The 13,370-nt window shown below is 39.2% G+C and overlaps 1 protein-coding gene across 2 annotated transcripts in view; it reads right to left on the bottom strand.

The window, feature by feature from the left end:
• ABCA4 (ATP binding cassette subfamily A member 4) overlaps positions 1-13,370 on the bottom strand; it is a 76,945-nt gene that overhangs the window by 30,632 nt on the left and 32,943 nt on the right. For both annotated transcript variants that reach the window (XM_040565611.1, XM_040565612.1), the window contains 5 exons: positions 11,989-12,211; positions 9,984-10,205; positions 8,623-8,827; positions 6,616-6,714; positions 2,381-2,602 (listed from right to left, as the gene is read on the bottom strand). In XM_040565611.1, coding sequence (XP_040421545.1) covers positions 2,381-2,602; positions 6,616-6,714; positions 8,623-8,827; positions 9,984-10,205; positions 11,989-12,211 — 971 coding nt within the window. The remainder of the gene's footprint in view (positions 1-2,380; positions 2,603-6,615; positions 6,715-8,622; positions 8,828-9,983; positions 10,206-11,988; positions 12,212-13,370) is intronic.

Genomic DNA, 13,370 nt, shown 5'->3' on the forward strand with positions numbered 1-13,370 from the left:
TCAGGTGGAGCTGAACATGCTTTCTGTTTTTACTGTGTAGCTTGAAGATTATTTGGCACTGTTGTCTTTAGATACTTAGATAGGCTGAGATTACATTAAACAAGCAGCATGTTGCCTTTCCAGCCAGGCTGAAATCTGCCATTCAAATCATCTGCCCAGCTGTGCATTCTTTTACCATGATGCTTTAAAAAAACAACATTCGCCTTTAATCCTGGTAGGTGAAATTTACCCCCTTGCTGAGGCCAGCTCAAAACTTAGGCATTACCTAACAGGAACACTACATGGGATGGCTTTCCCTCAGGATTAAAAATGCATTATTGTAAACAGCACCATCAGGAATTTTTATTGCATCAGCTTCTAGACAAAACAAACTTCCTTTGAAGTAAATTAAGCCCTTGGGCAATGTGAATTATGGGCGTTGAGAAATTTAAACTAAAGACCCTGTCCACTTTTGTTTACACAGAATACTTAAGGCTTTGTAAGGAGGCTTGTTTTGCAATTGCAGTTCACTTAAATCATTCACTACCCATCAGGCCTGTGTGGAGAGCAGCCAATGCCATCTGGGTGAAACCAGCCCCACCTCCATCAGCGACTTTTAAGACTCTGTCATTACACACAATGCTTGGGAAAAAGTCCCAAATATGTTGTACATGAGAGAGCTGCGTATACTACAGAGCAGCTGAAATAACTCATCTAGATGGGAGAGCTTTATTTGAAATAAAATGATGCTCATAACAAACTTTTTTTTTTTTTTTTTTTTTTTTTAAGGAATCTAGGCTTTTGCTTTACTGGGGCAAATACAAACTTCCCTGTATTCTCAGAAGTTGAGATGAAGGCTAGATAGTTCTGCATATACGGGCAATTGAGGTACCATCCCATTTTTTATATGTATCATTAGCTCAGTTCTTATTTGCCTGCAAGGCTCATTGACAATTTCTGAGACAAATGCTGTGTTTTCTGAGACAATTTCTGAGACAAATGCTGACAAATGCTGCTCTGATGATCTCCTCCAGTATCTGCTTAGCATCACCTGACAAGCACTGGTGGGGGGGTGAGCTCCCTTTATTGGGGTGGGCCATTCCTCTATCCTGATCTTATTCCCACAATGAAATTTTGGACCATTAGGTCTTTCTTCAGAGGTGGCAGCATTTATAGGGGATGTGAATGGGGCCTTTGGTGAAAGCTCTGCTTAAAGCATACCAAGCAGTTAGGCTTTATGCTGTGTCTGCCCTGCTCTGTGAACTGGTGCTAATATTGGACTGCAGTAGAGTTAAGCCATTAGAACCATTTCCTATTCCACCACTCTTACATGAAGCACCACTGCTAACACAAGGCCATTTTAGAAAGTATCATTCGACTATACCAGCTCTACTCTTGACTTCTCTACCCACTTCCCAGTTTCTGCATGGCTGGCTGAAAAGGAAGGAAGGCTTCTTTGTGCAGTGACAGGCAAAGCCCTTCCTCTCTGGGCATGTAACAGCTGGAACCTGGGAGCTGATGAGTACAGCACCACAAAGATAAGGCAGTACTAAGAGAAGATTGGCTGAAGTAACCTTTGCCCTCTGCCTGTCTTGTTTCTTTTGAAGTCCTGTCCTGTTTCTATTCACCCTGAATGCATGCTTTCAGTGCCTACGTGAGGCGCTCTGATGACCCCACTTTCATCTCCAGCTTCTCAAGAGAGCTGTCTATAGCAGTTACTTTTGCTACAGAATCCACATCATTTCTCTGAGCACCACATGCAGAAAACTCCTCTGGCTTCCCACAAAAGAGGACACTGGCACTTGAAAACAAGACAGGTCATTCAGGAATTCTTAGGTGGTGGCTAATGTCAGCATCAGAAGAGGCTACAGACAGACACACAGCACATCAGATAAATCCCTTTGAAACCAACCTATCCCCACAGATGCAAAACACACTGAAGACAGGCAAAGAAAGGGGGGCAGGAGAGAACAGCATTCTTCTCAGCATAAGTATTTATATTAAAGTCATGGCTCTGTTTAATCCTAGGAAGTCAATGTATGCCTCTCAGAGGTTTCCCTTAGCAAGTACACTAACTTGTTACAGAGACAGCCTGCATTTCCACCATAAAGAACAAAACAAAACAAAACAAAAACAAACAACCCCCCCCACCACCACCACCAAATTACACAGCTCTCCTGAAAGGCATCTCTTTTATGGGTGGTGTCTAAAATATTCTGAGTGATCTTGAATGTAGACAAATCAGTAGGAGGGTAGCTGGGAGAATCAGTGCCTCTCCTAAACTTAGCTCTGGCAGTTGCATGCTAACCTCTTTAATAACTGCAATCATTCCTATATTTACTTTGTTATGAAGTACTATAAGTATGGTATCTGAGAAATACTCAGATTGCTCTCTCCTTACTATTCATTTCATCTTTGTCCTGGACATCTGTCTTAGGCATCCCCTGCTCGCCGGGTTCTTTTTCTCGTTTGTGTTTACATTGTTTGTTTTTACCATCCTCCCCCTGGTTGTCACTCTTTTCTTCTGGCTTTTCAGGTTCTTCAGATTTCTTTGTTCTGCTTTCATTTTTTTCCCCTTCCATGGCCTTCTGATCCACACAGCATTCTGACTGTGGACTGTTTTCTATATAAAACAAAAGTAACCAACATTTAGTCAACCAAAATTTATTTTCCTCTTATCTTTAGAGGTGCATTGAGGAAAAGGACGTAGTCCTAAGCCTCGAGCTCTGCAAGAGCATTAATCAAAGTGCTTTACTCACGTTAAGAACACAGCACTTGAGGCCATCTAGATTAAAATCTGCTTCACCATGTCAGAAACAGATATTTACAGAAGAAGACTGACAATTTTGCAATTATAGACTCAAGAGTAGAAGGTCCTTACTAACATAATGTATATGTTTTATATATTTATATTTTGTCCATGAAGCTCCAGACTAAATACTTCACCACACTAAGAGAAAAGCTATACAAGTGTTTCACAGACTTACAGGGACTGAGAGGAAGAAAACCCAATGAAAAGATGAAATGAAAAGCAAACTGCTACTTAGGTTAAGAGGCTAGCTCCAGACCAGAGCAAATGAGTTGGTGTTAACTTTTACACAAGAATTTCTGGCTTTCCAACTTGGTCTCAGATCTTATTGACACAAAAGAAGAGTCATACAAAATCACTAGAAGTAGGAAGAACCATGGTGTAAGAAGAGGGATCCTGAAGAAACTGTATACATAACAGATTCATGCTGGTAGCCTAGAATGTCACTACCATTATCAAATAGCCCGGGACTTAATTTTATTGTGGAATTTCACCATAATTTTCTGCTATAAGAAATTCTAGAACGTAGAGCTGCATAAAGTTACCAGGGGCACAAATAGCTACATAAGCAACAAATTTATCTAGTCACCTAAAATGGCAAAATGAGGGATAAAAAAAGTACATCGATACAACTAAATTTTAAAAGTACCTGGATGATTTACCAGTTTAGTTTTATTTTTCAGTCTTGCATTTTCATTATCTGACATTTTCTTATCCCATTTCCTTCCAAACACATTAATGAGCTATGACTAATGAAGAAAATACTTAGTAATGCTCTTGAAGGAAAAGATAGGAGTTGAGAGAAGTTCTACAGCTGTTCATGTAAGCTGAGGCACACTAAAGAGGTAAGAATCACATGCCTCAGGAATTCATCACACAGAGTTGACCTTTCTAACTCTTCCTGCTTGAGAAAACCCAAGGTGATGTTTTGTGAAAGAGAAGATGAAATAGTACAGAACAGATTCTTAGTAATGCTCTGAGGCTAGCTGAGATAATCATGAAATAATTTAGATCAGAAGAGCCTTCCAAACGTCTACAGTTCAACCATCAAAATAAGGCCAAATTATAGCAGGTCGACTTTTTCAAAGAATAGAGATTTCACAACATCTCTGGGCAACCTGTTCCGGTATCTTTACTTTCATAGTAAAGATTTTTTTTTTCTTATATTGAATCAGAATTCCAGTTTTCCAGCTTATATCTATTGCCTCTCATCCTCCCACTGGATACTTCTGAGAAGTTTGGCCCTCTCTTACCCTTCTCTCTTAAGGCTGAGCAGATCCAGCTCTCAGCATCTCCTCATTTGTCATATGCTCCAGTTCTTCATCAACTTGGTGACTCTTTGCTGAGCTCCCTCCATTAACTCAATGTCTCATTTTCACTGGGAATGCCCAGACTGGACATCGTACTCCAGATACAGTCTCACAAGTGCTGACTAGAATGGAATGATCACTACACTTGAACTTCTGGCTACACTCTTGCTAATATAGTTCAGGATGCAGTTGGTCTTCTGGGCTACAAGAGCACACTTGATCATGATCATGACAGCTCATGATCAACATGCTGTCCACCAGGCCTTTCCTACAAAGCTGCCTACCAGCCAGGTGGTGGACAGTCTGTACTGTCACACGGGGTTACTCCATCCCAGATACAGTATTATGCATTTACTTTTGTTGAACTCCGTACAATTTCTGTAAAGTCATTTCTATAGCCTGTCATGGCCCACCTGAACAGCTGTCTTGCACCCCACTGTTCCCTCCAATTTGTTATCTTCCACAAACTTGCTCGGGGTGCACTCTATTCCATCACTCAAATTCTTAAAGAAATTAAACAGTATTGACCCCAGTGTTAGTACCCAGGGATGTCACTAATAACTGGTTCCTAGTAAGGCTTTGTACTATTGATCACATTCCTTTGGGCTCAACAGTCTAGTCAGTTTTCAACCCCTTTGTTGTTCACTCAGGCAGCCTGTATCTCACTAATTTGGCTATCAGAATACTACAGAATTCCATTCTATAAAGCCTTGCTAAAGAAAGGTTAAATGGCATCCAACACTCTCCTCTTGTCCAGTGATCCAGTCATCTCATCACAGAAGAAAATCAAATTGGTTAGGCATGATTTGCTCTCAGTAAATTAATGTTGTTATTTCTTATCATCTTGTCCTTCATGTACTTGGCTTCCAAGAAGGATCTACCTTATAACCTGACCAGGTACCCAGGCTAGCCTCTACAGAACTAGGATGACAGCTGCAGAAAGGACTGAAAATTTGTGCCATTTTTTCTCAACAGTGAACTATTAGATCAGCTCAGATATCTGATATAAATTCACTCACAAAATAAACTCTAGGCTTTACTTAAGCAAAATGTTTTATCTAAGCAACATGAAAAATACTATTAAAAGCTAGCAATAAAGCAGAAGCCATTGGCTTTTCTGTTGATGACCCACCTGAGCAACTGAATGTTTTGGCATTTTCACGCCTAAAAAATTACGTGTCCCCCTTGTACTGGAAATACATTAAAGAACACAGAACTTAGGAGCCATTAAGATAACCATAAAATGGATTTTGTTTTTACTAAATTTAGGTTAAACTAAGTAACTAGAAAATGTCAAAATCCTATAAGTAACTGTGCTCCAAATCTGAGATACTCAAAGGAGCTCTGATGCAGAATATGCCCAAATTCCAAAAAAAGTCAATGAGATGTAGTGACTGACATCTTATCTGTGCCTTCAGCAATTCCTCATTCATCTATAAACATATTCCAAGTCCTCTTTTGGCTCTTTCCTCCTCCTTCCTACGCACATTTCAATCGGGTGGGTAGCAATTGCAAAGCACAAGCAGATAACAGGCTCCATAATATTTAGACAAGCCTCTAACATTCTGAATACTCTCACAGCAAGCCTAAAGGAAAACCTGCTCATTCTTTCAGAATGCACCATAAGACAAAGCCTCTTCAAAGAAAACAATGTTATAGCTTCCTCTTTCCTGATCAAAAGATGTGAGCATTGGATGTATTATTCAGCATGTTCACAGAAAGGATTAACTCCCTTCTGGTCTAAAAGCATCATCCTGAAATGAGACTGCCTTGTCAGCAGTCTGAGCTGATGAAGGGTAAAAGGGTGGTAATGAACAGACTGAAGAAATGATTTCTTTATCTGTCATTTTGATTGGTTTCGCTGTTACTTGTAAAACTAAGACAGGTTTCAAAACACTACCTTCAGCAAGCCTCTACTCCAGACATTAATCATCATTATGCATTAATTCCAATTTAAATACAATCACCCACATGATGTGCTTAACTACTCTACTATCAATACACAGACAAAATTATGCAAAAGCAAGATTTCTGCTCTTACTCAAGTCAGTCCAAGGGCGTCATCAATTTTGATCTTGCTTACAAACCCAAAGGAAACAGTTAAATTAGTCTGAATTAGAAAAGAATTAGGTTTAGAAAGGGGAAAGGCCTTTAGAAAAGGGGATCCTCAGTGTAAATCAGATCAACACTGTATCTCATTTTGACTCATTTTACAAATGCCGTGTTGTGCAATAAGAACTCCTTGAATGTCTCAAAAGGTGTTGGTTAGAGAGTGGGAGTTTGATGTTGCTTGTTAACCCATGATTTAAAGGCTCTCAGATGGAACAGTGACTCACTTCTAGCAACTCTAATAATAGCAGGCCACTCCAAGTTCAAAGGCACCTGCTGAGATTCCCAGTATATGTCTGTCCCTAATCTTTGCAGCAGCTCATGTAATGAAAATGCTACACAGTCACCTCTAAGCAGATCAGTGGTTTTGAAGTTATTTCTAAATATCAAAGTTTTGAAAGAACTCACCATCAGCAGTTGCTGTTTTTTCAGCTTTTGGGTTTCTAGAGCCAAACCAGTAAGATTCCTGCAAAGGGAAATACCAAGGCTGTGGTAGCCCATAGTCCCCTAGAAGAAAAATAAGAAGGTGACACGTACTTTATAACCACATTTCTCACTGGGCACAAATTCATCTAGACAAAGTCTGAACTGTAATTACAAACACTTGCAGTTGCCTTAGCGGTCATAGTGTTACCTATCAGAGGTCAAACTGCCCACCAACCACCTGTCAGAACAGATTTTGTTTGCAATTATTATTAGCCCAGGAGTAAAATATTCAGAAAATGTAATCTGATTTGCCTTAAATTTTCTTAAGTAGAATGTGGTTTAATTACAGAGTAAAGCTACTCTCTACCTGGGGACAATCAAACCAACCAACCAACCAGCAGCTGCCAAGGAACATCCTGATTGCTTAAGATGGGATCCCAGCCTCACTCAATAATTTTCTTTAAATGACTACTTGACATTTGAGGCACTGGGCCTGAACTCTCAACTCGCAATGAGAAAAGAGACTCTAGCTGTTCTTTTAGCACACAGCCTTCCAGGAAAAATGAGACCAGGAAAAAAGCAGATCTTTTCTTAAACAGAAATGGGCCTTTTTTGGTCATAGGTTAATTCTGTTTTGAAAAAAGAAAGTACGATAACATTATCCATTCTTGCTGGACCAGACTCGAGTCAGTGACAGTCCATACTGTTTTCATGGATCACAGTGATTTGCAAGTGGATAGTGCTTAGTGATAAGCAATGGAAATTTGTGACGCTCACTGATAGATGGTCAGTTTTTCTGCACCGAAAAACACTTTGTGAAAGTGTCTGCTTATTTTTGACTTACCAAAAATATCCTTTATGTCAGGCAACCATTTGTACTCCCATTATGCACAAAAACGGCCTGTCTGAATTCGTAAACAGTTTGCCTTGCACTTGTTACAGACTGGATTCTATTCCTTTGAAGCTGGTAGCTAAAACAACTGCTTCTCATTCAGGATGAATGCAAAAAGCCAAGTGAACTCCATTATGGAGCAGAATGCTTAAATAGCCAAAAGAGCAGTGTGCCAATGGGTGGTTGCTTGCAGAGAAAACTTGAGCAGCAGCTGAACCATATGATTCAAAGGATTATCCAGGGAACTCAAATAGTAAGTTCAAATATTACAGCATTGATTTGCTAGGCCTACATGTGTGTAAGAGAGAAATGCTATGAGAAATTTCAGTGAAACAGAGAAGCAGAAAGCCAAGGAGACACTCAGAACAAACAGTGAGTGGAATTGAACATGCTGAATAGAATCGCTGAGAAATATTACTTTTGTGTAAAGTGCTGGCTGAAAAAAAATAGACTTGGAAACATGAGCAAAGAAACTCTCTCCTGTTGTTTAATTCTTGCTGTGTTTGTGGAAATAATACATTGTCTACACTTGTTTAAATAAACAGGGTTGCAGCACAGACTTGTCCAAAAAGTGACTTTTATGAAAGTTACTGCATATCAGCTTTGAAAGTAAATAAGATAATTTGTGTTAAACTTCTTTGGGAGGACACATTTCTTAAAAACCAAAACAGTGTTAATTTGGTGTAGCATAGCTCACTTTAAAAGGGACACAAACAAAGCAGAATTAAGGCCATTTAACAATTATGGAAGCAAAATATCCTCAAATACATCTGAAACAACTTTAAAAAAAACAATACATATTTTGTTTTGGATTAACTATCAGTAAGTGATGTGTACAGACAAGTACAGGACCAGAAAGTACATCACCTTTCTTTTTCTTTCCTTCATTTCCATTATTGTCAGGACTAAAATGGGAGAAAGGAAAAAAAAAGAAAAAAGTGGAAGTCCTTAATAAACTCACGGTGCCATAATGGGTAAGACTCATGGTCTACAATGTCAAATACTCTGGTTTTGACAGAGAAATACTCAGAGACTGACTAGACTAATGTAACTTACAACAATTACCACTACTTCATATGAATAAGAAATTGACATACCTGGAAAAACATTATCAAGGTACCAAGAAAGTATTCCATACAGAAAAGCGTCAAAAAGCATCATTTTAATGGAAAACAGAAAACTGTATTCATCTCCTTCCAAGGGACTGGTTCTGATGTTACCCCACTGTAGGCCAAGACCTTGCTCTTCATAGCGCGACAAGTATTCTGTACCAAAACCAAAAGCTACTTGAGAAAGCAAACTCTGGAATAAAGAAAAAATGTCATGAACTCAGACAGAGGGACATTTTCTAAAGCAAGAAAAAAAAAAAAAAAAAACAGACCTTTGGGGACTGGACTTCAAAACTCAATAATGCCTAAAAAATAATCAGGAAAAGTGCTTTCACTTTTATATCAGACTGGAATGTCTAATCCTCTGAATGGTGGCAATTCTAAGCAATATTTAGCCATAATAGACTGAATTCAACCTTGGCCCCACTTTATTTAGCAACAAAAAAACCTTCAAATATTTTATTTTCTATAAATGTCTCTGTTCAGAAAATACTATATATTCATCTAGAAGTTCACAGTGTACACTTTGCCTATATTGGAGAAACAAAATATCTGAGTGTATGGGGCAGGGACAGTGTGAGTAACAAGACAAAGTATACCAGATGCTCAGGATAAGGAAATCTGCAACCATCCCCTGCTACTGTTTTTTCACACAACAAACTAATAAACCAGCACAGCATCCAAAAGTTGTCTTCAGTGTTGCTCTACAAAAACACATAAAGAAAGGGCATGGTGCTGTTTAACAGGATATGTAGTTCAGCCAGGAATGACAGACAAGAAGGATCCTGACAGCAACTCCCAGTAAGGCATTATCATAGTGTGCTAAGTAAAAAATGTTTGGTTTTCAGCAATCGTTCATTGTTCAATTACTTTACTTGTCCTAAAAATGTTACTTTTAATTCAGACCCCTCTCCACATGCACAACCCCCCGTAACTCTTGTAATTAGCTGTTCTTCAGAGGCCAACCTTTGAACAACAAATGTAAGACCAAACATACTAGGAGCAGAGAAAAGCATTCATGGCTTCTGGCTAGCAAATGGTCTTACATTGGTCTTCTCTCCTTCACTTTAGGGTGAGAAGAGAGTTATCTTTATGTTAAACTGTGTACAATTTCCAAAAAGTAATCTTTTTTCCTTCTCAAATCAGAACCTGTCATAGGCCAACCCTACTCATTTCCTTATAAAGGCTTATTCACTTGCAATCTCTAGGTATTTCAGAGGCGTGTCTCTCTCTGAATCAAAAAAGCAAAGGCAAGGAGGTGTGCAGTTCTTTGTTACTCACACATGGATAGTGAGAAGGGCATCTTCAATGTGAACCCCAAAATACCACATAATGAGTGAAAGGCTTACTGCTAAGATCTTCAGATTAACAGTCATGCGGTCTTGCCAGACAAAGCAGACAATGTGAGGCAGGTACAAGGTGAAGTACAGGACTCCACTGCAGGCAGCTGCCAGATTTGCTTTGGAGAAGAAGGTGCTGAACAAGAAACACTGCATTATAGTGGCTGTAGTGAAGGTCAGTAGGAATAGGAAGAAGAGAAGTGGACTGCTATAATGTAGCACTTGGCCGCACTGTAGGCAAAAGGAAAACAGATGAATTAGAAGCACTGTCACATTTTGAACTAGCAGAAAAGGTCAGAATTGCCATTGACACATAACCTGTAATAAGCAGTAAGCCAGTCTTTCTTACCCAATACATCTAATTTGCCCAAGAGTAATGTTTCACTACTTGAGGTCATTACAAAAACAAATCCTTTATTTAACTTTATCCCTGCTTTTGAATTGTGACTACAGGTCAGCACCACAGGCTGCAGCGTTCATATTTGTATTTGATGTCTGAGCTAAGTTCAAAACTGATTGAAAACACACTATGTCCTTGTCTTAATATGCAAATGATTCTAAGCAAGATGTGCCTGCATGGTAATTCACACATTTTAAATAAAACTATCAGAACTGTCATAAGAATTTTTCATTGATCTCTTATCTTCTCCTCAGTCCACTTGCTCATATGCAAGAAAGATGACGTAAGGAAGCCTGACAAAATGCATCTTAAAAAAATGTAACAGGAAAATTATGAAGTACTTCTTTCTGCCCCTAAATGATATTCAAATTCCAGAAGGCTGTCACCACTGAGGAATCCAACTGCAGTTTCTCTGAACTAATTGTGTACTAAACAACCCTCTGGGTGAACTTCTGACTCTTCTTGCTTTAGAGCTTTTGTAGATTGAACATGCCCTCTCAAAAAGAGCATGGACTGCTGCTGATTTTCTATTCTAAAAAAATGTTGAGACCTATTTATTAGTCTCAACATTGTTTCAAGCCTTACAAAAGGTTCAGAATAACTCTACAAGGCTATAAATTAGTCTCAACATTGTTGTACTATACCAGTGGGCCTGTGAGACTGATTTCTTTATCAACAAAGATGCAGTCTCTTACAAGAATGTATTTACAAATTTGCATCCCACTGACATAGTGAAATTCAGGAAGGGAAGTGAATTATAGGTATAAACACATTCCTCTCTGGTATTAACTACATCCTGATTTTTAATTAAACCAGCATAGCAAATGAAGGAAGGTTTCTCTATCTACCCAAGTTATAATGAAACTGCAAAGAACTAAAACAACATCAGGGCAGGTTGATTAGATAGAGTGGATTCAATTATAACTACGCATTTATACCAACACCAGTTCCCCACATTAGAAAAGATGGAAGGGCATTCTTGCCCATCAAAATGTTACAGATTTATGCAACTAAATAGAGCAGCCAGGAGACACTTTCTCAGGTGAAAGAGGTAGGAGGTGGGCCTCAAAGACAAGAACCAAATTGCTCTAAAATATTAGAAAAATAACAGCAATTCTGAGCCACAGAAGCAAAAGATATTTTTTTGTTTTCAGTCAGGGAGCAAAACGTTGAGGCTGTTCTGTCTCTTTTTGCATTGCAATAGTGTCATAAATTCTAAGTAGGCAAGCACTGAATATTATAAATGAATCACATACGGTGAATTTAAGATTAAGATTCCTCATATTATGACCCCTTCTATTTAAAGCAATGATTAATATTTATTGGGACCTTTGTCTGTAGGAAATACAATACATGGAGTAATTGGCTTGATGGATTGTTCTGTGGGAGCTCTCGCAAGAAATCTTACTGGTGAATTTATCTTTCGGTCTCTGCTAAGTGCTCATACTGTCATGAGGTCTGCTTACAAGAATGTGCCTGCTATGTGCTGTGATCAGAACAGGCCACCAGCTGTTCCCCACGAATGGCTCCTATACCTACCCAAACTGGTATCACCAATGCAAACACAACAGGGAGTTTGGGAGTTTCTACTGTCTTTCCTGCAGTCATTCTTACCATAATCAGTGCTGTGAGAAGGAATGTGCTCACAGCCATCATGATGAAGCTGTCTAGGAACCAAGTGCACCAAATCACCCCATTGGTGATGCCCCTGTTCTTCATTGCCTCCTTCAGACGCATTTCCTTCTCCAGCACTATACTTTTCACAGTCATGGAAACAGAATATATCCAAGCTAGCACCATGAAGATGGGAAAGGAGCGGTTTAAGGTGATCATAAAGCTACCAAAGCAAGAAGAGAGGACGAATGAAATTTAGGTAAAACAGAGAAATATTAAGATAAAAAGTAAGAATGAAAAGGAACAGGAGTGGGGAAGAATGCATTCATTAAACATGGGACTGGAAATTCTCAGTCTGAACTTTAATATGTTACTAGTGAACTTCACAAGCAACCTAAGTACTTATGAATAAATTGTTGCTTCACTTCCATGAGATAGATAAATGTCATTTCTGTTTTACAAAGAGGTCCTAAGAGATGCTAAAAGCTACAGAACATGCAGTGGGGCACAAGAATACATCTCTCTTCACAGTGAATTGCCACAATGCTTTTGCTATGGTGTACAAAAAAAATAAGACATGCTAATATTAAGGATTTGGGAGTGTTGCTGTCTTTTTATGCTCCCAGGAGTCACTGGAAAAGAGTGAAATATATTAAGCATTAAAAGCATCTGGTGCTGCCAGCAAGGCTGCCAGAATTCATCGAAACCATGACTTGGAAAATATGTTGTGACCATCTCACACAGTGCCACTTCCAAAACAGTGTTGGGACAGGCTGCTGTGTGTGTCCCTCCACACAATGAAGGCGCTGCTCCCTTCCTCCATCCTTCCCCCCAGCTTCTATTGCTGCTCAGCCCTTGCATATGATCCTTTGATAAAGCACTGCCACAAGTGTGTTCTCAGGGTGAAGAAAAGATTTTTGGGTGAAAAAGCAGAAAATATTTTCTACTAATCTGGGATTGCAATTTTTCAATGAAATTACCTTGAAGCCCAAGTGCACTTGATTGGCCTTAAAGGCCAAGAGCTTAGAGCTGCTAAAAACTAAAAGGAGCAAAAATCCTTCAGATTTCTAAAACTGAGCTCTACAGAACTACATTTTTGCCATATATTATTATAGCTACTTCATGGTCTAAACAAATGGAAAATTGTCACTTTTTTCACCAACGATTCCTGAAGAGCAACTTGACCTCCTGAAATAAAGCTGTGTTTTTGTGGAATGGCCTTGGGCACACTAGGTTTTCCCTGTTGGTGGACCCATGCAACCCAGCACTAGACCATGCACAGTGCAGCATACATGCTCACCATGAGGATGTATTTGCTTCACTTAAGCAGGCTCTCTGCAGAGAGCTTCACTGGCTATCAGCCCCAAAATGTGTAGGGCTGC

The sequence above is a fragment of the Cygnus olor genome, chromosome 8 (assembly GCF_009769625.2).
Source record: "Cygnus olor isolate bCygOlo1 chromosome 8, bCygOlo1.pri.v2, whole genome shotgun sequence".
Classification (NCBI taxonomy): domain Eukaryota; kingdom Metazoa; phylum Chordata; class Aves; order Anseriformes; family Anatidae; genus Cygnus; species Cygnus olor.